Source organism: Anticarsia gemmatalis, chromosome Z (genome assembly GCF_050436995.1).
Source record: "Anticarsia gemmatalis isolate Benzon Research Colony breed Stoneville strain chromosome Z, ilAntGemm2 primary, whole genome shotgun sequence".
Lineage (NCBI taxonomy): Eukaryota > Metazoa > Arthropoda > Insecta > Lepidoptera > Erebidae > Anticarsia > Anticarsia gemmatalis.
This window is the reverse complement of record NC_134776.1, coordinates 21,643,464-21,668,148: the sequence shown is the minus strand read 5'-3', so window position 1 is coordinate 21,668,148 and position 24,685 is coordinate 21,643,464. Positions and strand designations below refer to the sequence as shown.

Below are 24,685 nucleotides of genomic sequence, written 5' to 3'. Positions count from 1 at the left end.
TTTTTATATGAGTTTAAACGCTAATGAATAGACAAACTAATGCTTAATGTACCTCAGAAGCCGGAGGTGATGATCGGAAAGTGAGAGTAAAATCTTTTTGTATTGTTTTTATCTTGATTATGGAATAAAATTTAGGCTTAAAAACCGGATCGCCATCAAACTAAACAAAAGTTAGTTAAATTGTATCTTTGGTACTTGTCCCACCTGTTTTCTATGGTTTTCTCCTCGATGGGACAGCTGACACTCAGTTCTACCATCATGGGATAATTTTTGTTTCAAAATATACTGCTAGACCAGTTAATTTCCGGGTTTAGTTCTTAAGTTATTCTAATACTTCTAGGTATTATTATTAATTAGATGCATACAAGCAAAAACTACAAAATGGATTTAATGAAAGGCTAGATTTATTAGAAAATTATACGGTTAGTTAAAAGCTTTGTAAAATTGTAACCTGTGAAATTAATTCAACATAATTTAACTTAACCTAGGTTATGTTAGATATTAATGGAGACAAGTTTGACGTCATCACTTAACCTTCAGTTAGTAATGAATTAACCGGCGGGAATGTATGATTCCGGTATTTAAGATGATTACAATATTATACAAATTTCGGCCTCGATACAATTTTTTTGTTTATTAGAAAACTGCTGAACTACAAAATTATATAATCTGTCGTAGTTTTACATACATACAAACAAACATTACACACAGTTGACTTAAATCACCCATTTTTCCTTCATCGGTGTACCCATAGTCAGAGCCCAGAGAACGCCAATTGCTGTCCCTGCAAACTATGTTTGCTTCATTAACTCATGGTGTCTGAATTACAGGACTGCGTTACAAGTACTACGCACTTTTAAAATGTACGACAATAAAACCCATTATATCTTGTACTGATAAGGTATACCTTTAGGCTATGTACTGAACTCTTTTACAAACTTCGGTCTTTCATGTGTACAAGATTGCCCGGGCTCAACTGTGGTGGTGTTTGTATAAACTGTCTCAATTAGAGTGCAATTTCATTTATTGTATTTTTTAGCGGCAAATGTAGCAAATCTGAAGCTAGCAGCTGAAAAATATGTTTATTCCGTTTAATGAAAATACAACGTTACACTAAAAGTTATATTGATTGTAAAAATTACAAAACTAGATTGACTAAACGGTAAATTATTCGGTGATTGAAAAGAATTTCTGTGAGTTTCTCTTCTTATAAGGCTCTTCTCTAGAGTTGCCAGGTGGCCGGGATTTCCGGGACTGTTTTGTTATTTTGTCTAATGTTTCGAGTCCAGTAATTTTACTTTGCTGTCCCGGAACGAAAAAATACTAGTTCTTGACGAGTGGCGAGTGATGACTTGAATTACGATACTACGTCGTTTTTTTGGTCATTCCTACTTACTATGGTCTCGGATCGTAGATCAAAATTCTGATTCCGTTCGTGACCCCAGAAATGTCCAGGAAATGATCAGCCTGGATCCAGCAACCGTACTCTCTACTCTACTCCCTGAGCCAGTGGTAGATTCAGTAATTGTAAATATCATTTCATTTGACCTAAATGAATAACTAATATTGTAGATACCATCGGTCCTCTAGTGGTAGGCGTTAAGATTCAAGGCTCAATAGAATTAAACTATATTTATTATGTACTGACCGCCAGCCTTCCGTTATAATCGGATGTATGGAAACATTAAATTAATGTTTGACGTCATTGTCAACGTAAAATATGTCAAGATGCACTTAAATTTGCGGAACTCAAAACTTTTAAAGTAATTATACGGCAATTTGCAAAAATAAATGAATATTTCCCAAAATATATCGTAAAATGGTAAAAATCTAAATATCTTACATTAGACTTAGCTAATTCTTTTCTGTTTTTTTTCTTTTACCTGTTTTAGTGTCCCAGTGCCATACAAGGGCCTTCCTTCTATCCTTTTAAATCTCCCTATCAGCGGCAAGCTCCAACCAGACTCCCGACCTTACCAAATACGTCCAGGTCACCCAACTATCTTCGTCTGCGATGACCAGGCCCTTTCTGTTAAACGGAAAGAAATGTAGCCAATGTATTATCCATTATTTCTTTTTTTTTATATCTCGCTAAGACGAACATCGGACATCGAACATAAAGTACAATCAAAACCACCTATTTGTAGATCTCAAAATGAAAATGTAAATGTCTTTATCTTTTATATATCTTGCAAGTTCAATACGGTATCCAGTCAATCATTATACTCGTCGAAATTCTAGGTAATTATTTCTCGGCTATTTGCAGCTATACATTTAAAAAGCCGCGTTTAAATCAATACAACTTAACAGCAGTTAGATATAACCTTGAAGGCGACAATGTGCCCGTTAAGACAGGCCTACTGACTGCGATTCCGGTAACTATTGTTGCCAACTGATCACCTATTACTTTGTTACACTAGATGCCACTATGAAAACGTTTGTTTTGTTATACTCTGTGGTATTCCTATGACGCTGTCTGAGTGACTTCAACAAAAGGAGGACGTTTTAAATTCGTCTGTATTTTATTTAAATACTTGCTTTTATATGGCAAACGTTGATTTGCCATATAAAGAAAATAGTGTTACATAGGCGTATGAAAAATAGATGTTGGTCGATTCTCAAACCTACTCAATATGCTTACAAAATTTCATGAAAATCAGTCAAGCCGTTTCGGAGGAGTACGGTAACTGACATTGTGATATGGATATTTTATATACATTTTATTTACTGCTGTTTGGGAGCACTTATAGATTTCTTGCCTTTGCCCAGCAGTTGGACGCTCAAAGTAGTTAAGATATAAAGAAACAAATGTTTTAGACATATTTTTCTATTGAATAGATCTTGATGGTTTTTTTTTTAAGTTAGCCGTAAGTAATTACGCATTAAGTGCTTCTTATGCACATGCCTAAACCAGTCTTAAAATTATCCTATAGTCTTACACGTGGTCGTTCATATTGTTCGAACATTACAAGTAATTACAAGGTGAGGTCTTTCCAATGCACTGTACACGTGCCAAAATAATAATTTATAACAAATAATAAGCGTTACTTTGAACACTAGTTTAATTAACATGTCATTGATTGTTCCTTGTGAAGTGAGTATTAGTTTTTGCAAAGATATAGACACGGGCACGGCGTCTTTGAAATGCAGTTTTTGTTTCTGTTAGGAGCCTTCTACATAGATTGATACTTAAGCACGAATGCATGTTATGATGTAAATTTAATTAAAAAAAAGTTTCCTTTACATTGCACTGTAAGTAAACTCTTATTTTCAATTTACGTTTTTAAGAGATAATTGCATTTATTTTATGTTTTAATAAGCACTCCATCATACATCAATATTTTGATTTTACATACGTAGATAAACATTCATGCCCTTCGTCCATAAGGGTAGGCAGAGGCCAAGATATTACTATAAGTTGTGTATTTTTAGGGCGTCCCATCCCCGCGTATGATTGATGAATTGCTTTTATAATAACAGGTGCCTTTACACACACGCTCTTTCGCGCGTGAAACAACAAAGGAAAGAGCACGCGCCGCGCTCATCTGTCAAGCCCGAAGAAATCGTTCGCGGGCTTCCGTGGTTGTTTCACGCGCAAAAGAGCATGTGTGTAATGACACCTAATTAGAGAATTTATAATAAGTAATTGCCATCAATCGGACTCATTTAGAACACAATTTATCTTGAGATTTTTTTAAGCCAGAGGTTTTTTGTGAGCTATTGTAAACGAAGCCTAACATTGACAGGTGTTCATTTTTTCAATTAAACATTGCCTAGGAAGTAAGTGTCCGATGTAGATGTTTTAAATTACATTTTATATACAGATAGTATATAATATAATATATTATGTGCATGGTGTCGTATTGATTTGAATGTGTATCATATCCGCATTTTTTGTTTCTTTGCCTCTAAGTCTATATTATTGTTATTTTCTAATACACTACCTACTCGTGGCTTAGTAAAAACCGCCGAGAGATCGATCTCTAAGGTTACTACGCTTACCGAGGTTGGTCTTTAGATGGGTGACTATGTTATGCATATTGTGTTCCTCTGTGTTTCTGAAGGAACGATCAATCTTGAGTCCTGGTTCTGTCATTTTCAAAGAACTTTGGGAGTCGTTATCAGTTGAAAGTCTGACAAGCAATCTTACGGAAAGGGTGCCGTGTTATAACACAGGTTACTGTGTTGTGGAGGTGCGATAGGCAGTCACTCTATGTAAATTGCATACATCTTGTGATACAGGACCGCCGGTTACGAGCACTGATGCACCTGACCTTTTTGCAAAACATCACCGATATGATCTTTATACACAGATCATATCGGTGACGTTATGCGTCGGAAACGCCGGGAGCGATCCCGGCGTTTCCATTTACGCCTGCAGACTAGTTACAGTAGCACGGTACAATTGGAACCATCGAGTAAAGAAATTTTTGACATTTATAATGTACTGCCATAATTGTTCCTACGACGCCCGCTAGAGGCGCTTGTCATACAATTTTTTTCGACAGCTAGCCGATTGTCAATTCTCGATAGTAGTAGAGAATCGGACTACAGTAGTTGATAGTAATAAAGATTTAATAAGAGGGTTAATTGTCTTTATTATCTTTATAAATTTATAATGATTGGATGTCGTTTTACGAGTATTAGAACGCGACTTAATGTTTCTTTACCTATTAAAGCGTATTATAACGGACGTCTCATGCAAACAGATTAGTATCTAATTGTATAATAACTACCAAACATAACTAATTAGATTCTTTTTATTTTCTTATTAAAAACTTAGAAATAATAAAATGTTTGTTGATTTTAAATAATATTATGTTTACCCGAAGCCCCTTCTTTGTCAATTTTTACAGAACAACAAAACCGAATCAAAGCAATTACTGCTCTAGTTGGGCTTATGCCGACCGAGTATAAGTTCCTTAGGGTGCATCCTTACAATTTGGTTTAAACATTTCAATCGGCATTTTTTCCGAATATTTATACCAATATATTCGGTTTTACCACCCGGCTAGGCCGATTGATGCCTAAACTGAAAGCCTACACTGTTTCTATGCTGCCTGAGCAAGGTTCTCTTCCCCGAATGAGGTAGAGGTCTCTTTTGTGCCAAATCTGGGTTCGGATACTAAGAAGATTAGTCAAAATTTCAGGTGTTGAATTAAGCCCGCAATTAAGGTTAGTTTCATAAAGAAACCTTGAAAAAATCCTTCAGCAATAACGAGTTGGTACTGATAACAAAAGGTCATCAACCTCTTCTTATAACATAATTACTAATACACTTAAAAAGACGTTATTGCACTAATTATTTATATTTATTTGCTGATTTTAGCATTATAATCAAGAGAATAGTTGTAATTATGTCAACTTAATCCAAGGAATTAAATAGAATTAGCAAACTTATAATATAAATTGTATGTTTAAAATATGTATGAATAGTTTCATGTTCGGATAATAACACCAATGTAAATACACATATAAAGACTGTGCAGAATGAAACTAGTCCAGAGTTGTCTTTTAAAATTCCAAGTGGCGTTCTCTGGTCTCTGCCTACCCCTTAGCAAGGCCAGAATATTTTGTAACTAACTTCTGTCTGCGACATTGTCCGCGTGAAAATATTTCCCGTGGTGAAAAGTAACGTACTTGCGCTCGCTGTTCGATACACGATGAAGTGGGTTAAGCAACCTTAGCGCGGACGGTCTATAAATGGGTGGCCACATAGCAATATTTTAGCTGTCTCTGTCTGAGGGCACGTTACAATACAGTCCCGGCGTCGTCAAGCCATATCAAAGGCTTTCGGGCAGCTTGTCAACAACTTTGACACTAGGTTGCACACTAGGTTAACAGCAATCTTATAACTTATCTAGCAAATAGATTATCTCACTTATTCATAAGTACCTTATTAAAATTGTCACACGCTCGCTAGTCGATGGTCTGTAGAAAATGGCGTTATGTATATCAAGATCAATTACAAATAACGACAAAATAAGACCATTAATTTCAATTATCTGATCGCAAATCAAAAACATAACATATAACCCCGGAAAATAGTACATACATCTAATATTTCGTGTCGCCATTAGTTTGAAAATAACGAAAAATAAAATGTTGTCATTGTGTTAGTAATTATTTACTTATTCTGGTACTTCCTTATTATATAAGTACCCTATCTCAAGGTTTTTACGTTCTGAAGACTCAAAATTATGTATGAATGTGTATGGTGAAGAAAATGTACGCAAAAAATTTGGTCTCTTCTCACCATTTGTTTACTTTGAAGTAATTTTTATGCAGTCCGAGTTTCGTTTCATCAAAATCTTTGCAAAATAAAGAGCCGCTGGCATCCTCTCATCAAATTCCCCGATGTGTTTTCGACTTTTACATAGGCCCCAACAGGTAACTTTATACATTCAACAACAAATCACGCAGTTTTCCCGTAGAGATAGGTAGAGACCAAAGACCGCCACTTGGTACGATCCTTACAAACTTTCCTTGCTGCGCTCGCATCCATACATTTATACATTACCGGCGGTTCCGAGTACTACGCATTTCTTTTTGCAAGTGCTACTGTGATCTGTGTATGTCTTTCTAGGGCGCACCAATGCGTTTCCATTTACATACGCATTCGTTAATCTACATTAATTTATTTAGAACTTAGTCTCCTCGAAACGGGTGCACTGAACTGGACATTATTAAGGAAATTGATAGATGGAATCCCAATTACGGATAAACTATTTTCATTTGAAAAATAAATATATTATGATATAGGTTAGTTTCTATGTAACTTGCCGCCATTGCTGATCAGCTGTGCAGTGTATCATTATCTGTATCTCCGTGTGTTCGAGGTTAGGACTTGGTTCGAAGTCCACCTCGATGGTCAACAGTCATTTGGGATAATTACCAGCCGTTTAGGAATTTTACGATATTTTCCGTAACCTAGAAATACATACTTTATTTACCCAGTAAAGATAGAGTTGGATGTATCTAAGTTAGACCTTTTAGCACCCTTATTAGTAATTTTTTATTGTTGCTATTTTAGATGAAGAAGAATTTAGATGAGAGAAAAGTACAGTGAAAAAATAATATTTGCTTAGATAAAAGTAATACTCAATTATTTAATATTTATATAAGGGGAAACGATTTGATTTGATTGAAATGCTGTCACCAATAGTACTCATCTGTTGGTAAACGATCGATAAGTTAAATAACCTCTAGGTTGATTTATTTCATAGAAAGTTTACCTTTTAAGGCTTTTAATCAGTCACGTCAAAAGTCTTTCTCCGTGAATAACGATCGATAACAGCCTTTTTGATTATTCTGTTTTTCAAACTGTAGTAAAGACAGACAGATTGCTATTTTTTCTATCAATACCTTCTTCAGGTAGGAATTGCTATCCATGAGGTTATAGAAAGCGAAGTATCGGAAGAGATAGATAATTATAATGCTTATCTTTAGTAAGTAAACGGGATTGAACGAACTTTGACACTACGTCGACGCTTGACCATACGATATAAATATGAGTAGGTACGATACGATCGGAACTAGTTGTGGCTGATGATAATGATAGTATTGTTAATGGAGCAAGGGCGTAAGCGCCGGTAATGTGATGCTAATAACATTCATACCGTGAAAGGAATATAAATTATTTTTACTTGGAATCTCTTGGTACGTTTAAAGACTATAAATAATAACTTTGCACCACCCATAGCCAGTTGCGCTCACCGGTCGGTAAACGATCTGTGGGTTAAGCGAACCTTGGCGCGGTCATTCCATAGATGGGTGACCGCATAGTGGTATTTGAGCTGGGCGTGCTCCGCGCTTCGGAGGGCACGTAAAAAGTCGGTCCCGGTTGTTGTCAATTAAGATAACAGTCGTTAAGCCACGTCAAAGGCCTTCGGGCGGCTTGAACAACTTTGACACTAGGTTGACCACTAACCATACGATAAGAAGAAGATAACTTTGCGTAGGAATTTAGCTGCAAGTCGCTGCTAGGAAGCAAAATAACCAAAATAAATATATTTAGGGGAAATGTGCAGCAACGGCGATTTCCGGCTACTATCAACTATGGCTAAACGGCTAACTAACGATAAATTTTGTATGAAACTGATCAGCGCCTCTAGCGGGCGACGTAGGTATTAATTCTGTAGTACATTTTATACGTCAACCGCAACTTTCCTAAATACTTTCAGACACTAACAATTTATTTTGTAAAAGTACCATTGAAATTACGTGGGTGCGTATATAAGGTGCCTAAAGATCTATATGAACAATAAGAAATGTGAGGAAAATCAGGAACTTCAAGGAAAAATGTATGTTCTCGTTAATTCCCCCATTGTACAAATAAACAATAAAATCTTGCAACGTAAGAGTTATGAATACCAGGGAAGTTAGCTGAGTCCGAATTATTATTATTATAGACCTTTAGTTGACTTTTTAATTCATTTTTTTAATGTTATTTCTGGCCAGTGTAGTAAATCTTCATCAATGAAAAGTAACAATAATATTGGCAATCAAAAAGAACATGTCGTGAGTTTCTTGCCTTGTCATCTTAACAGGTTCTTCAAAAATTATAAAAATATATGGATTGTATAAAGCAAGAGTAGTTTGTAGGGCATAACTAGTGGCGTTCTTTGGCGTTCATAATCATAGGGGTAGGTCTCTACCTACCCCTATGATTATGAGTAAAGGACGTGACTTTATGTAGGTATGTATGTATATAAAGAATATAATCTTTATATATATAATTCTTCTGTAAGTGTGTATGTCACTGAACTTCTCTTAAACGACTGGACCGATTTTGATGAATTGTTTTGTGTGTGTTCAAGGAGATCTGAGAATGGTTTAGATTATTAAAAAAAGTTTAAAATTTTGAAAACAAAGACGTGTAGACAGGACAACGTCTGTCGGGTCCGCTTGTTTATTATAGACCCATAAAGACCCATTACCAACCATAAAGTGGATAAAACGCAACAATCTGGTAATATTCGCTTCGCCACGCCTCCGGTACCGCGTGTAACCGAAGCAAAGGTCACTGACCTGTTCGATTGTTGACCGACAACTGAATGCAACTGTATATAATAACATAACAACAAAATAACAGGTTTTTTCATCTTTCTCTAATGAGTAGAATAACTGTTATACCTACTATTTTATAGCATAAACACGTTTCTGAAGTTTTCTGTTATAAATGTAGGTCAAATTTGGGATATCGTACTAGCTCTTGCCCGCAACTTTATCTGAGTAAAAAGCTCTTGTAGATCTACCACGCCGTAATCTAACTTATAAACTGTCTAGGTGGCAAATGCATTAATAAATAATTCCACAGTTTCTGCATGATAGAGTTACAAATGAAAAACCCATAATCACCAACATTCGCATTCTTAAATTGTTTATTTTTTATTCACGAATAGGTACACCGATAGAGATCTCCAAAATATATTATTCGTAACTATGACCTGCATAGGCCTATTAACAATAACAAATTCAATGTCATAATTAACTAATTAATCTTCAAATTTGCCATTTAAATTAACCCATCATTGTGTCTATTTAAGGAAACGCAAAAAACAATCATTAAAATAAAATTACATAACAATAAAAAGATAATAAAAATCTCGAAATTAATATGAACCGCAAGCCGAGTTCAATTTGATTCCGGAAGTGAGAACATTTCAAAGACAAGTAGAAACCCATAAATATTTAAAAATTCTAAAAAGGAAGGAAAAACTAATGTATTATCGTGACTGTTTGACGTCAACGGTCGCAACCTGTTTGAAGGTATATTAAACTGTTATATTATGTATAACTATAACTCGTTAAGGTCAAAAAAACAAAATGATCATATAATATTATAATTCATCCTACTTCATTTATCCCAATTATATTAAGGTCGTATTATACCATCGTATTATGGTAATAATCTGTGTATAGTTCTCGATTGACATCCGCAAACATATGCTACAAAGATAACCGTATAACTTATAATTGAATCAGTCTTTCAGGATATAGCATTATATCTATCCCGATTTACTGAATAATAATATCCTCCTGGCTGATCCGGTTACAACGGCAAGTTTCATTGAACCAGCCTTTGCGTACGGTGTTCCATAGCTCGATTCTCTACTACTTTCGACTACCGACAACCGGCTTGTCATCGAGAAATGTTGTATGAAAATCTGATCAGCGCCTCTGACGGGCGTCGTAGGAACTATTTTGGTAGTACATTCTAAATGTCAAACTCTCGATATTCAACAGTACAGGTTATACAGAATTGCGCTACAAGTACACATACATAATGCACTCTCTTCTCCACGCAATACCACCAAGCTACGATAGCCCATGAATTCCCATGAATGAATCATTAGAAAATAACATTAGCAATTAGAGCGCTTAGCACTTTCACTGTGAAAATTTCAAGAAAATAATAATGTTAAATTGCATCTCATTGCTCTGTATGTACCTATATCATAAAGACATAAACAACGTTTTAACATTATCAAAGAAAAATATCCTGTAGCGCAATTCTCTACAATTTGAACCATCTAGTATCGAGAGTTTGACATTTAAAATGTACTGCCAAAATAATTTCGACGGCTGATCAGATTTTCATACAATTTATTTTCTCGATACTCGATTATAGTAAAAAAATTGTAAATATTATCTTAATTTTTCTAAGGAAAAGGCTCTACCCTAAAATATACTGAGCCACCTCTAACAATAAAATCTTTTTTTCTTATTCGGTACACTATAACTTTTCTTTCTTAAATATCCCTTAATCAGTTAATAATTAAATTCTACATTTACACAAAAACAATTTTTGCCTTTCCAAATAACTATAACCATTTTAAACTACGCGAATCAATCTAAACGTAAAAAAAACGTCGAGAATCAATACGCAATGCAATATAACATGGTGACATATTAATCTTATATGAATTAAACAGTACTATAGTCCGACCACTTGGTAGAGAGCCTTGGCAAGTTGATGCCATTATAAGTCTGCAAGTCATCGAAGTTCTTTCTTAATTTTGATTAGGTGTCACCGACATGCCGATAGTACTAATGCCTTGCGTGTCTTCCAAATATATACGATTCGGCTTTTAGTCTCACAGGATGCAGCTGAAGCCAGTATTTTACATGAATTTACTGCTTATCGAACCTCAACAACCCCGTTACCTGGGTTATAATACGAAACCCGTCTGTGAGGCTGGTTGTAGCCGCCCCAATAACCGTAGCGCCGCGTGTGGTGGGTTCGAATCCCAGCCGAGAAAAATATTTCTGTGATGAGCACGAACATTTGTTTTGATGGCCTGGTTGTCAATTTATCTATAGTTATTTGGTTACTATAGTACAAGCCCTGCTTAGTTTGGAATCAAATGTTGTCCAATTACATTTTTGAGTTGTCCAAATACATTTTTTTTAAAGACTTACAATCATACAAACAACGGACATAAAGTACAACCAGACCCGAAACAAATGTTTCGCACAAATAATTGTCCCATGTGGGAATAGAACCCAAGACCTCCCAATGGTAGTAGCGAGGCGACCACCTTAACCGTTATTTACTTAAACGTTACTAAAAATGCGAGCTCACCCCAAAATCTAGGTACTTCAGAGAGCTGAAGCACTACATAGAGTCTAGTAGTTATATCCTTGATACGACAGATATAATAGTCGCGCCGTCGTTCGACATGACTCAGTGTATCGTTCGCCGCCAAACCTCTCAGTGACATGAAATGACTAAATATTAGTATAAATATAATATATCTATTAACTAACGTACTGTATAAAGTATCTGTGAATTAGGAAGAGTGTGTTTTTGTTTACAATATGAAGGAATTAAATGGTGAGTGATTTTTATATTTTTACGCGTAATTATTAATTATTTTTTTTAAGAAAATGCTAGCGTCTATATTTATTTATAAAATATGTCTCCTATAATGTAAACAAGAACAGTTTTCAGCCAAAAAAAAATTGTAGGTACGACTTTAAGGGGAAAAACGTCTATAAAAATACATCTCATGATTTGATTTATGGTTACGTACGTTTAGTCTACCACTATCACTGAAACAATAAATATTTCAAACTCTTTTTCTAGGTTTTTTAGACGCTTATTAGTCCTTGCCACTTCGACATGGTTTTTTATAACTCATGTCTGTCCCACTGCTGGGCAAGGGTCTCCTCCCGAAAGAGAGAGAGGTTAGGCCTTGAGTAGACATGGTTGACCAAAGTTAAAAGAATCGATATTTCACGCGTCCTTGAAGCACGAATACGTAACGCTTAACGACGCTTGACCATCATTAAACTAGTGATTCATAAGATAATAAACCACACTGATTATTTACCCTCTGTTGAACGTAACCACAAGCGATACACAACAACAAATATAAGCCCGTTTTCCAGTGGCGTTCCATGGGCATGGGTCTCCTCCCGGAATGAGGGAGGGACTATAAACAGACCTCTGGCCATGAACATACTGCTTAAAAAAATATATTTTGATGACATAATAATACGCATAGAATTTAAACATTACAATCGCGTAACTGTTGATCACTGTTGGTCTCAGGTTCGATCTCCAATTAAAACAAGATTATTTTAATTATCCAACCTGGAATTTATTACAGTTACCTGGGTTATAACACGATACCCCTCGATAAGACTGACTGTCAGACTTTCAAGCTCCTGACTGTTAAAAATCTTTGAAAATGAGAGCGCGGCTGTCATAACTTTAGCCACGAGTAAGGTAGGGTCGCCAAATTTCGTCCCCAGGCCTAATACCGTCCCCCTCAATATCTCATTGTCTAAAATACGCCATCTATTAGTAATTAGGTGAACTAAATGCTTGTTGCATCAGTCGGCCATAGTGCAAAAGTGAGTGTGGTGTAGTGTTCGTACGTGGAGATATTTGAAAATAAAAAAAAGTGTCCAAGGTGAGTTTTTTATTAAAATATTCTCAAATTTCATACAGTGTTGATATACCTAAATTATTGTTACAAAAAGTGTGTTAAAATAACCATAGATTACCGCTGATGTAAATCGATACATTAGATCGACAGGTTGTGACACGTTTTTTGTTTAATGAATGCATTTTAATACAGGTAGAAAAATCCTAATACCGTCCACTCACGTGAGCCTAATACCGCCCCCGGGACGGTATTAGGCTCACGTACATGTATTCACAAGTCAACTTTACTTCAGTTTGTAAATAAGTTTAAATATACTTTAGTAACTATTTTTTTTATTTTTTAGATGCCGAAGAAGAAATATATATATAATTATAATATTATTAAGACTTCAAGCGTGTACTGATTAACTGTGATCTCAATATCGTCCCCGGGACGGAATTAGATGCCCAAAAAATATTTTAGAAAATTTAAGTATTTTTGTTATTGTACCATTTAAAGTTTTTGTGATATCTCTACGGCATTTTTGATTATTTTTATTAATAAATTAATATTAAAGCTCATATTTGACATTTTATTTATAACTGATAGTATTTTATTTTATTTTTCATGTTTTTTTTACAAAAAGGGGGCGGCATTTGGCGACCCTACCTTATTTATTGTTTTCTTTCAAAAACGCACGGTTGAAAATAGATAGGTTTAGATAAAAATCATGCGACAACTCTCATGGTCATTAAAATTTGATTCCAAACTAAGCAGAAATTGTACTATTGTAACCAAAAAACTGATAAACATACTAATATACTTCTAAATACATGCTTATATAGATACATTAAGAACCAAGCTTAGAACAAAATCGCGGTGCTACGGTTATTGCGACGAGGTGGCTATGAAAACTACTGCGCTAAACGTGCAGTTAAATGTACTGACATATTATTGCTCGCGAGTGAACAAATGACAGAGTATAAAAGAGCAATTATTATTAAACAAATCTAGTTGAGACAATTAACAGTAATCAGTACGTTCTCGGTACAAGCGCGGTTTTTTTTCACAGAACACATTTGTATAACAATTAAACGTTTTTGCCACACTACAGGACAAACAATGACAGTCTTAGCACTTGTCCTTCAAAGAAACTACATGAAATATGATATACATATGTATATATTTCTATATTGTACTAGCTGACCCGGGCAACTTCGCTTGCGTCACATAAGAGAGAATGGGTCAAAATTTTCCCCGTTTTTGTAACATTTTCTACTGGTACTCTGCTCCTATTGGTCGTAGCGAGATGATATATAACCTATAGCCTTCAATAAATGCGCTATCTAACACTGAAATATTTTTTCAAATCGGACCAGTAGTTCCTGAGATTAGCGCCTTCAAACAAACAAACTCTTCAGCTTTATAATATTAGTACAGATCAGTAGCTGTATGTTCAGTAGTTACTTATTGCTTTAAATTAGTATTCAGTATGCATGCAGTGAGTTATACCCATTTAATAATGCATTTGGATTTTATCTAATTTATTGTTATTCGGAAACTAGCTAAATTTTACTAAACAGCTTTTTATATTTTCTTATTTAAAAACTAGTTCAGCACTAGTATAATGTCTAACAAAAAATTAACACAGATTAACCGGACAAAATTTGTAAATAACGATCACACTTATCCTAAAGAAGTCGAACCTACGAGCCCTGCACTCAATAACATAGATTTGATATTTCGTAATATATTTTTTTATATTTGACGTTTAAAATTAGTTCTTGGAAATCACGCTAGAGGCGCTGTAGTTTTTCCCATATACACTATAATAAGTACTTCTATATCACGTTAAGGGCGCTGTATTTTTGTACTAGGTTAAGAAACTCGCATCTAGTCAACTATTGGTATATTATAATTGTTTATCTTCAGGGATAGCAGGCCTATTCTGCCGTCGTAAATCTAAACACAGTAACTTCAAAATATGCGTTTTGAGAAAAACGCGATTGAAGTTTAATGGTTAATTTTTGCTCTCATGAAGATACTAATTATTGTATATTATTGAATGCAACTTTTAATGTTAGTATATAGTTAAATCTTTGATTCTGTATATATATATCTAGTATATTATTATTGTATAAATAATAAAATTAGATAATGTGTTTTAAGCTAGGGTAATAATATAATATTTTTTTCTTTTTTAAGTTACAACACGGTAACTCAACGGTTACTGTGTTGTAACCAAGTTTTACCTATTACTGTGTTGTAACTTAGTAAAGATATTAACATTAGGGGAATTACGACACAGTAAGTACGTACATACTGTGTTATAGCTATGTTTCTTAGAGATACGTATAAAATCAGTAATACAGTAAATGAGATACTGTGATTTATTCAAGTATTTGTTGTTTATCTTTGAACAATATTTTATACGCAATCACAGTAACTGAAGAAGCCGTGTTATAATCAAGCAAAAAAAGAAAAATTAAAATCTATTCAGGTTAAAAAAACACAGTTAGTAGTGAGATACTGTTATTTAATTTAAAATAACACAGATACTGTATTTTTTATTAAGAAAAATGTTTTTTTTGTAAAAATACTGTGTTTTTATTTAATGTATTTCGGTAACTATCTATCGTACAAACAAACCGAAAACTTTTTCAAATAGCCCGCGGTCTCCTGATTCCAAAGAACTAAACAAACTATAAACACAGTAACTTAAGTTACTGTGTTTACATTTACGACGGCAGTATTATAAAATACAATATCATGGTGAACAGCTAGCTATGACGTATATAAACAAAACATTAATTCTAACGCGACCTATTTAAATAAATCAATGTTATTTTGTGTTGTGTTATGTTGTGCAATATTTTGAAATAGTTGAAATAATATTTAATTTCTTTACGCCCGTTATTTAAGGAGTAGATGTGTACAAAATCCCATCTCATTTCACCGTTTTCAGGGAGCTAGACTATTGCCTGAATTGGGCCACGTAATAATATGATACTGTATTGAAAACATTTCAGTAATCGAAATACTCCATTATAGTATTAATTTCAAGATTTATAAGTTAAAAAATTACTCAACCTGGGAATGAAACTTGAGACCTCTTGTTCAGCAGCCACATACAAACACTATAGTAGTTTGTTTTTTACTAGTTATAAAAAAAACTATATAATTGTTTATGGTATTCGTGACACATAGCGTTTCGGCCTTGACTTTAAAAACATGGCGGATTGATACCGTCTCATATTACACAACAATCGCAAATTATTATACTCTTATATAAAAACATATGATTTGAGCAATTTTACTATTGTTTTTATTTTGTTTCCAAGAGGAACTGACTTTAATTGCTTCATCTATTCCGTGCGCGGTGAATTATTTCTAGAATTGTATTTTTAGAAAACGTTTAAAATATTCTATTTCAACATTAAATTCGAGGGTGTTGGTAGTTTATATTTTTGCTAAATTTAATGTTGATATTTTGTAAAGGACATACCATTAACATTATCTTAGAATATAACCCGCACTTGGCCAGCGTGAAGGGGTACCTCCTCTCTCGTTTAAGAGGAGACCCTTGCCCTACAGTGGGACAGTAAGGGGATAAAGAAAATGTGGCAGTGTTATATAATTTTCATTAATCTCAAAAATTTACAATTTTAGTTTTTTTCTTTATCTTGATTACACTAATATTGATTTTTCTCGGGATTCCAATGTATTTCTATATTAAAAGCGTTTATTAACCTTTTTTTAAGGAGTTACTGATTTGACTGTAATATATAATATCAATTTTATTGTTATAGTATGGAGGAGCTCGTGGCTTAGTTTACAACAGCCGCACGGATCGATCTCTGAGGTTAAGCTACGCTTGCCGAGGTTGTTCCGTGGATGGGTGACCATCTCATACATATCGAGTTCCTCCGTGTTTCGGAAGGCACGTTAAATTGTGGGTCCCGGCTGTCATTTTCGAAGATCTTTGACAGTCGTTAACAGTAGTCAGAAGCTTGAAAGTCTGACAACCAGTCTTACCGAAGAGTATCGTGTTAATACCTAAGTAACTGGGTTGTGGAGGTCAGATAGGCAGTCGCTCCATGTAAAACACTGGTACTCAGCTGCATCCGGTGAGACTGGAAGCCGACTCCAACATAGTTTGGAACAAAGGCTAAGCGAATATATATTGTTATAGTATGATAGTATCGCGTTTTGCATATGCGATTGTATTTCATTGCTAAGCTCTGCTTGCGATATTGTTTTATGCGAACTTGATATTATTATCTACTTTGTTGGTGTATCATATTTTAACTAATTATAAACAAGCGATCGTTGTAACGACCAATCTTTGATAAGTATTACCTACTGTTATTCAAGTCACATGTATATTTGAGGATTATGACTTACTGCCGATAGCTTATTAAGACCGACGAGCATAAAAAATTGGGCACAATTATTACATAAATAAAAAACAATGAAATTCGCTTGAATTTTATAAAGTCTTGTACAAATTTCGAAAAAAAAATCATTTCTTTTAATATATTTTAATTTTCAAATACTTAAACAAGTTATATTATAATATCGTACAATTAATAAATAACTCTTCTGCACATAAAATATAATAAAACCGATTTTTTTAAATAATATCGATGCACACTAATATTTAATTTAATTTATAGTCAACTATTAAATCACTGATGACATATCAACAAAAGAGAAACGACATATCAGTATCATAAAAAATATTTAAAAAATATCCTCAAACAAGTTGCATTCCGAAATAAAAATTATCATCTTTATGAATTTTAAATCACTGACGTAGATTCAAATTTGTTAATGGTGACTTTTAGTTGTTATATATTATACTAGCTGACCCGCGCAACTTCGCTTGCGTCACATAAGAGAGAATGGGTCAAAATTTTCCCCGTTTTAGTAACATTTTCTACTCGTGCTCTGCTCCTATTGGACGTTGCGTGATGATATGGCCTGTAGCCTTCCTCGATAAATGGACTATCTAACACTGTAAGATTTTTTCAAATCGGACCAGTAGTTCCTGAGATTAGCGCGTTCAAACAAACAAACTCTTCAGCTTTATAATATTAGTATAGATGTGATATATTAAATTAGCATGTTAATGATGGTATTTGGCACAAAGATGGTCATGGTTACATTCTTTAAGGAGCCTTGAGGTCAGTCGTAATGACCTCTTCCTGTCACTAGGGTCCTTGACATTACAGACAACAATATAAGGACACTATTTAACCAAGAACATTATTCATACGGCTACTGTATCTCGTATTCATTAGTAGCGCGATTGTCTATCAACCATCGACAAACCGTCAAGCTATTAAAAGATTTTGTATGAAAACTTAAACAGCGCCCCTAGCGGATGATGCATGAATTATTTTTAAAGCAAGTTTACCCCCCCAAATATATACTGAAACATGCGTAAAATCCTATCGAAGAAGCAATTGACATTGATTGAAATTTTCAAAACCAATTCTATCTACCCGGTTTGGGTAAGGTATTTATCACAACATAATAATAAAGAGGTTTTGAAAACCGGCATTTTTAAGCAACTTTTGTGGCTAGTAGTACATTTTAAATACTTTGTTTTCAGAGTAATGAGCGAAGAACTGATCTTTGGACACATGCTATTTCGAGTAAGATCTCTGTCTCAAGTATGATAGTATCTGTGTATGATTGTCTCCTCTTACATCATCTTTTTTACCTCATTACTGTACACTACTTAACTGTACCACTGCTCGGTGAGGGCCTCCTCCCAAATCGAGACCTTGAGTCCACCACGCTTGGCAAGTGCGAGTTGAGGACTTTGCATGTTCTCAAGAAAGGATATGCAATATATAGATTTATTATCCTCTTACATCAGTGATAAAAAACATGGACTAAAGAAAAGGTCCGTATTTTACTTAAACTAGTTAACATTTTCAGACGTCTAGATTAAACGATACGCACGCAGGTCACTTTGAAATGCTACAGCATGAAATGCGTGCCTAGGGGTTGAGATATAACCTTCGACTTAAAGGTCACGGTTAGACCAGTCGATCAATATTGTGTAATTAACAACTATTTCACTACCAGAAACTGAAGCTCTTCAAGTTAAGTACCATAGATCGCCTAGGGTTCAGAGACATTTCGTGATACAACCTTATTCGCCTGAAAATAATAATATGTTCAAACAGTTCTTGAAGCCTGAAGGGATGCAAAGTTCGCTGAATTGGTGCCTCGCGCTCGGAGGATATTCTTGTACAGTTGTGGGACTGTAATATGTTTTTTTTAACATAGCCTAACTACATTACCTTTTTAAAAATACGTAACACAAAACAATTATTCTTAGTTCTATTTATGAGGCGTACTCTAACCTAGTTTTATTCGATCGAGTTTTGCTCGAAGTGGTGGCTCGACTCGACCGAGTAATGGAAACGATGGGCATCTCCAGATTCCATTATTGATCCAGATTGATCTGCAGATTGCAGTCAAAATATTTCCCGAATTTTCTCGTGTTCGAGTAAAACTATCACGCAATACGGTAAAACAGATTAACTTTTAAATTCTAAACTAGTACTTAGACCACCCAGGATGTTATCTTTACTGCGAATCAGTTGTACAAGTGATGCATTGATATCCTCTTATGAGGGAAATCCTAGCCTCCATCCATCTCACGTGCAATCTTTCACATATTTAAGACATATTTGGATTAAAGTAGGACATCTCTGTATTCGACTAGCAGACTAGCCCGACTGCGCTCGGGTATAGTATTTTTTTCCGGTTGATTCCATTCCCGAGGATTTTTTTATTCGATCGATGCTATTTGTATAGTATATTGTCTGGGCAGTTACAAAAAATATCCAATTTAGTGTAGCAGATCAAAAGTTTAAATAACCGTGGCGCAGTGGTTAACCACGCCGTTACCATTGCGACGTGAGGTCATAAGTTCGATTCCCACACGGAACAATTATTTGTGCGATCCACAAATCACTGTTTCGGGTCTGGTTGTACTTTGTGCCCATTCTTTGTATGTTTGTAAAAATCCCCGCAATTCTTAGTGCGGGAGTTGCCTTTTTAAAGTTGAATGAGTAAGAAACAGCATTGTATAAAATCCTGGAAGTGTTTCACTTTATAAACTAACCGATGCTAGCCAGAACTATCCAGCAGTTATCCAGATGTAATAAAATTAAAATTAACTTCATGTTTTTATGTATATTTTTATGACAGAAGTCATTTTAGCGCCACCCAAAATTATGTGTCGTTATCGGCCGTATATCTTTTCTCATTCATATTTAATTACATAAATTATTTATGTAGATTCTTTTACATATTATTTGTGAGCTACATTTTAATGTTATGTGTCATTAAGAAGAAGACCAATAACGTGTTATAGAGCACCAAATAACTTTGTGTGAACATAGTATATGTGACAAAAAGCAATATGAAAACAAGAGATTTTAGAGAGGTGATTTAGCGGGTGATTTAGAAGTCACAGTCCTTCCACATGCATGCATGCGTGTGGGAAGACTATGCATGACCTCTTCCCACCCCTGACAACTATGGCCACGCTGGGCTTCGAGAGTAAGGGACTAGAGAAAGTGTATTGTGACTTTTACATACTCAATTGGACACTATACTTACTACTATAAACAAAGTCCTGCACAATTAGCTCACTTCGTACTCGAATAGCGGTTAGAAGGACATTGTTAAAATCTGGAATGTCTCCAAGGTCAGACTCAAACAATACTGTAGATTACATTATATGACAATAATAATCTCTTTGTTTATCACACAATGTTTATATTGTGTGCTAATATAGAACCTTGATACTTGTATCTAGAATGAACTCATAGTAAGAGCCCCTTCACACTGTGTAGGCGTTTGATAAACGTTTGTGCAGTACAGACGCGATTTCTTTTGCCCGCAGCAGACGTATTGTGTGTATCACTGCTTAAATCTCTTTGATAGATACTATCATCAGCCTTTTCTTCCGCCTGCGGTGGGCGTATTGATTATCACAGCTGAAATCTATTTAATAGCCAGTAGACACTATCATCAGCTTAGTCTTATTCCCAACTGTGTTAGAGTAAGCTTCCAGTCTCCTCGGATGCAAGCGAATACCAGTTTTACATGGAGCGACTGCCAAAAAACCTCCACAACCCAGTTACCCGAGTTATAACACGATACCCTTTCGTAAGACTGGTTTTCAGGCTTTGAAGCTTCTGGTCACTGGTTACAACTTCAAAACTTCTTTGGGTATTACAGTCGGAACCCACAGGGGGTTTTTTATATGAGTTTAAACGCTACTGAATAGATAGGCTACCGTTAAATGTACCCCAAAAACCGGGGATTAGCGATGTATACTAGTTGTCAACTGTGGAACAATACACTTGCTGCAACGTGGCGCGTCGCTAGTATGAAAGGGCTCTTAATGACGGGTCGGTGAACGATCGGTGAGGTAAGCAAACTAACCGCGGCTTGGCCTTAGATTGATGACCATATTTGCGAAACAATAAATTAATATACATTTTTGTCATCATAATAAACTTTCAAAACTTATGAATGCCTGCATCTTAAATAATCAAGTAGCTCATGTAGTGCGATGGTTTTAATATATTTTTTTTTAATTTTTTATTAGGTATTTTTTCATATATTATATTCTTATAAATACTTTATAAAAAAATTAAACACCAAAAACAACAAAAGTTTTTATCTACGATGACAATGGCACAAACTTTTTGACAGATGTTTTATCATGTTTCTAAATAAATGTATTTAATTTATACAAATTCTCATAATATTTATTGTGACGATTGTTTTACAAAAGCTAAGGCACTTATTTAATAATATTATGGCCAGTAGGTCCATTCCGCTTGTGTTTGTTAGTGAATGTCTTGATCCTCTGCTGAAAAATAGTAAGTAGGTACTGTGATACAAGTGACTTTCGTAGCATGACCACATTGTTATTTATTTGTAAACCTTTTTCTCAACCTAATTTTCCTCCTTTATTATTTAAACACCTACTTCATTTAATCTCTGCATCACCCCAAGGTAGACTGGCAGAAAATGCCTTTGGCATTAAGTCCGCCTTTGTACACATTTGTATAAGAAGTTTTTAAATAAATAAATAAATAATAATACAGGTCTTTTTTTTGTAGGGGCAGTTTAAACCTTTAAAATTAAAGTCGCAGGGAGAACTTATTTATTAACAAAATTAGTAATACAAGCAAATTTTTATGGCTTTTCATATTGTCATTCCATAGGCTTTTTGATTTTTTGTAAACATTAAAAGTTACCTACAGCTATTTTTTTATTGCTTTTTATATATGTCATTCCATAGGCTCTAAATTTTTTTATTAAAATTTACATACACACTACTGTTTATTAGTGTTTATCAATTCAACGTCAAACAAAAACCATTTGTTTGAATAATACCTTAGGAACGTGACAAAATAAATATTATAAAACAAATATATCCTTGTTAAAATATATGTTAATGTTTTACATACTAGTACTAAGGAAATAATGGCATGTTTTTTGTAGTATTAAAATATGCGGTAGCTATAAAAGCTTTTCATTTAGGAAATGAGCAAATAATTTTAGACTTACCTACCTACAAAAAGACAGAAAACATTCTGGTCTAGGTCTAGGGGTATATGGTCTGTGACTTCTAGGCAAGAATATGCTAACAGAAATGTTAAAAATAACTGGTCCAGCCTCCAATTCCAAACCAAAACATCTATCATCATGTAAAATATTGGTATTCCTATTCAGCTGCATCCAGTGAGACTGAAAGCCGACTCCAACATAGTTGGACGATAACTAGGCTGATGATGTCGAATTGCACATAAGTTCTTACGAAGTTCTAACTCAGTACGACTTCTACAAGAAAAACGCTGAATGTTTAAGAATTCGCATTGTTTAAACGTAAATCTAATTGCGTGTCAATCCAGTATAAAGCTAAATGACTTATGAAATAAGAAAAACTAGCTCATTATGTGTTCAGTAGTTCTTGACATTGTTATCGTATAGGTGAAGTTTAAGGACATTTGGCTCGAGGCAAGGTCGACGTTCTACAACTAGTTTTATTCTAAATCTACGAAATATTTTACGTACGACCGGTGAGAGGTCAGGCGCAGGACCGATAAGACTTAATATTTTAGGAATTTTGAATTTAATACACATCTGCCTGTACCTTTGGATATAGCAGGCGTGATATATTACCTATCAGTCTAGCCTTTCTTCCAACTATGTTGGAGACGGCTTCCAGTCTCACCAGATGCAGTTGAATACCAGTGTTTTGCATGGAGCAACTGCCTATCGGATCTTCACAACCCAGTTACTTGGGTTATAACACAGCACCCTTCGGTAAGACTGGTTGTCGGACTTTCAAGCTTCTGACTACTATTAACGACTGTAAAACATCTTTGACTGGAACCCACAATTTAACGTGCCTTCCAAAACACGGAGGAACTCGATACGTATAAGATGGTCACCCATCTATAGAACGAGCTGCGCGGCTATTTTCTAAGCCACGAGTTTCACATCGTGATGTTAGCTATGTATGTATTAAAGAGTCTCGTTTGTTTCAGGAGTATCATGTGAGAAGAACATCGGTCGCCGCAAAGCAGTGCCCGTGCTCTACGTGCAGGGGACTCACTATGAAGTCGGATACGATGTTGTAAGTACCACAAATGATATGTTACAGTCGGCTTCCAGTTTCACAGGATGTGAGAATACTAGCATTTTACATTGAGCGACGGCCTATCGGTCCTCCACAAACCAGATAGCTGGATTATAACATGATATCCCTCGGTAGGACTGGCAGTCGGAATTTCAAGCTTCTGACTTCTAGTAACAACTGTCAAAAATGACAGATACGATCCACAGTGCCTACCGAAACACGGAGGAACTCGATATGATTGTGTAAGACTGTCACCCAACCATATAAAACAGCAGGTGGCTTCAATGAAACATCATGCTTGCAATACGATTTGTTAAATATAAAATTTACCATTTCCTCAGGGCCGAACATTCTCCTCCATCATCAAAAGTTTCCTGAGCACGTACGCGAACTTGCGGGACTTCGAGAAGCAGTACAAGACCGACGCGGGAAGGAACGCCTATGACAAAACCCTGGCTAACATGAAGAAGAGGTACCCTTACTACGTCAAAGAGATTCAGGGAGTCGCTGACGGCGCCAATGTGCCTTTCCATCAGGTAATTTTAGTTTCAGTATGAGGCTTACTCCTGGGATTCAAATCTTCACAATTTGCTCCACGCTGCTTTTTCTAGTGAGAGTAGGCACTAAGAAAGGATGTTCGAAATTTTCCCCCTAAAGCACCAAAATTGAGGAAGAAAATTTGTATTAAGGCTAGTCATTTTCGAAGCTACGAGCGTAAAACTTTCTATTAGGATCTTGGATTATGTTTAAGTGTTTTTAGAAAATGATCTTGTAAGAGGATAAAATTCTGCCAGGTTATTTTGTTATTAAGAGAAAAACAAAGCAATTTCTAAGAAAATACAAAAAAAAAGTACTCGGCCTAAGCGTGTCACGTACCTACTAAACATAATATGGATAAAGCAATCACAGGAATGAAGCGAAACTAGCAACATAATAATATGAAATTCTATTGAGTGTTTCAATATTTTTTTAATATAATACTACTAACCAAGTTATTGTATCTGATATTGTAAGTTGTTGAATCTGATGAAACAGAACATTTGAAACTGTTAACAGCAGAGCCATCTAACATACTAGCGAAGAAATTTAACCCTTGTGTTAGTTACGGTTTTGTATC

At 35.0% G+C, this 24,685-nt stretch overlaps 1 protein-coding gene across 3 annotated transcripts in view; it reads left to right on the top strand.

Moving 5' to 3' along the window:
- t (C45 family peptidase tan) overlaps positions 1-24,685 on the top strand; it is a 65,082-nt gene that overhangs the window by 34,266 nt on the left and 6,131 nt on the right. For 2 of the 3 annotated variants that reach the window (XM_076134657.1, XM_076134655.1), the window contains exons 2-3: positions 23,477-23,565; positions 23,910-24,104. In XM_076134657.1, coding sequence (XP_075990772.1) covers positions 23,477-23,565; positions 23,910-24,104 — 284 coding nt within the window. Of the gene's footprint in view, positions 1-11,685; positions 11,840-23,476; positions 23,566-23,909; positions 24,105-24,685 lie in introns of those variants that run through there. The other variant, XM_076134656.1, reaches the window with a different exon arrangement.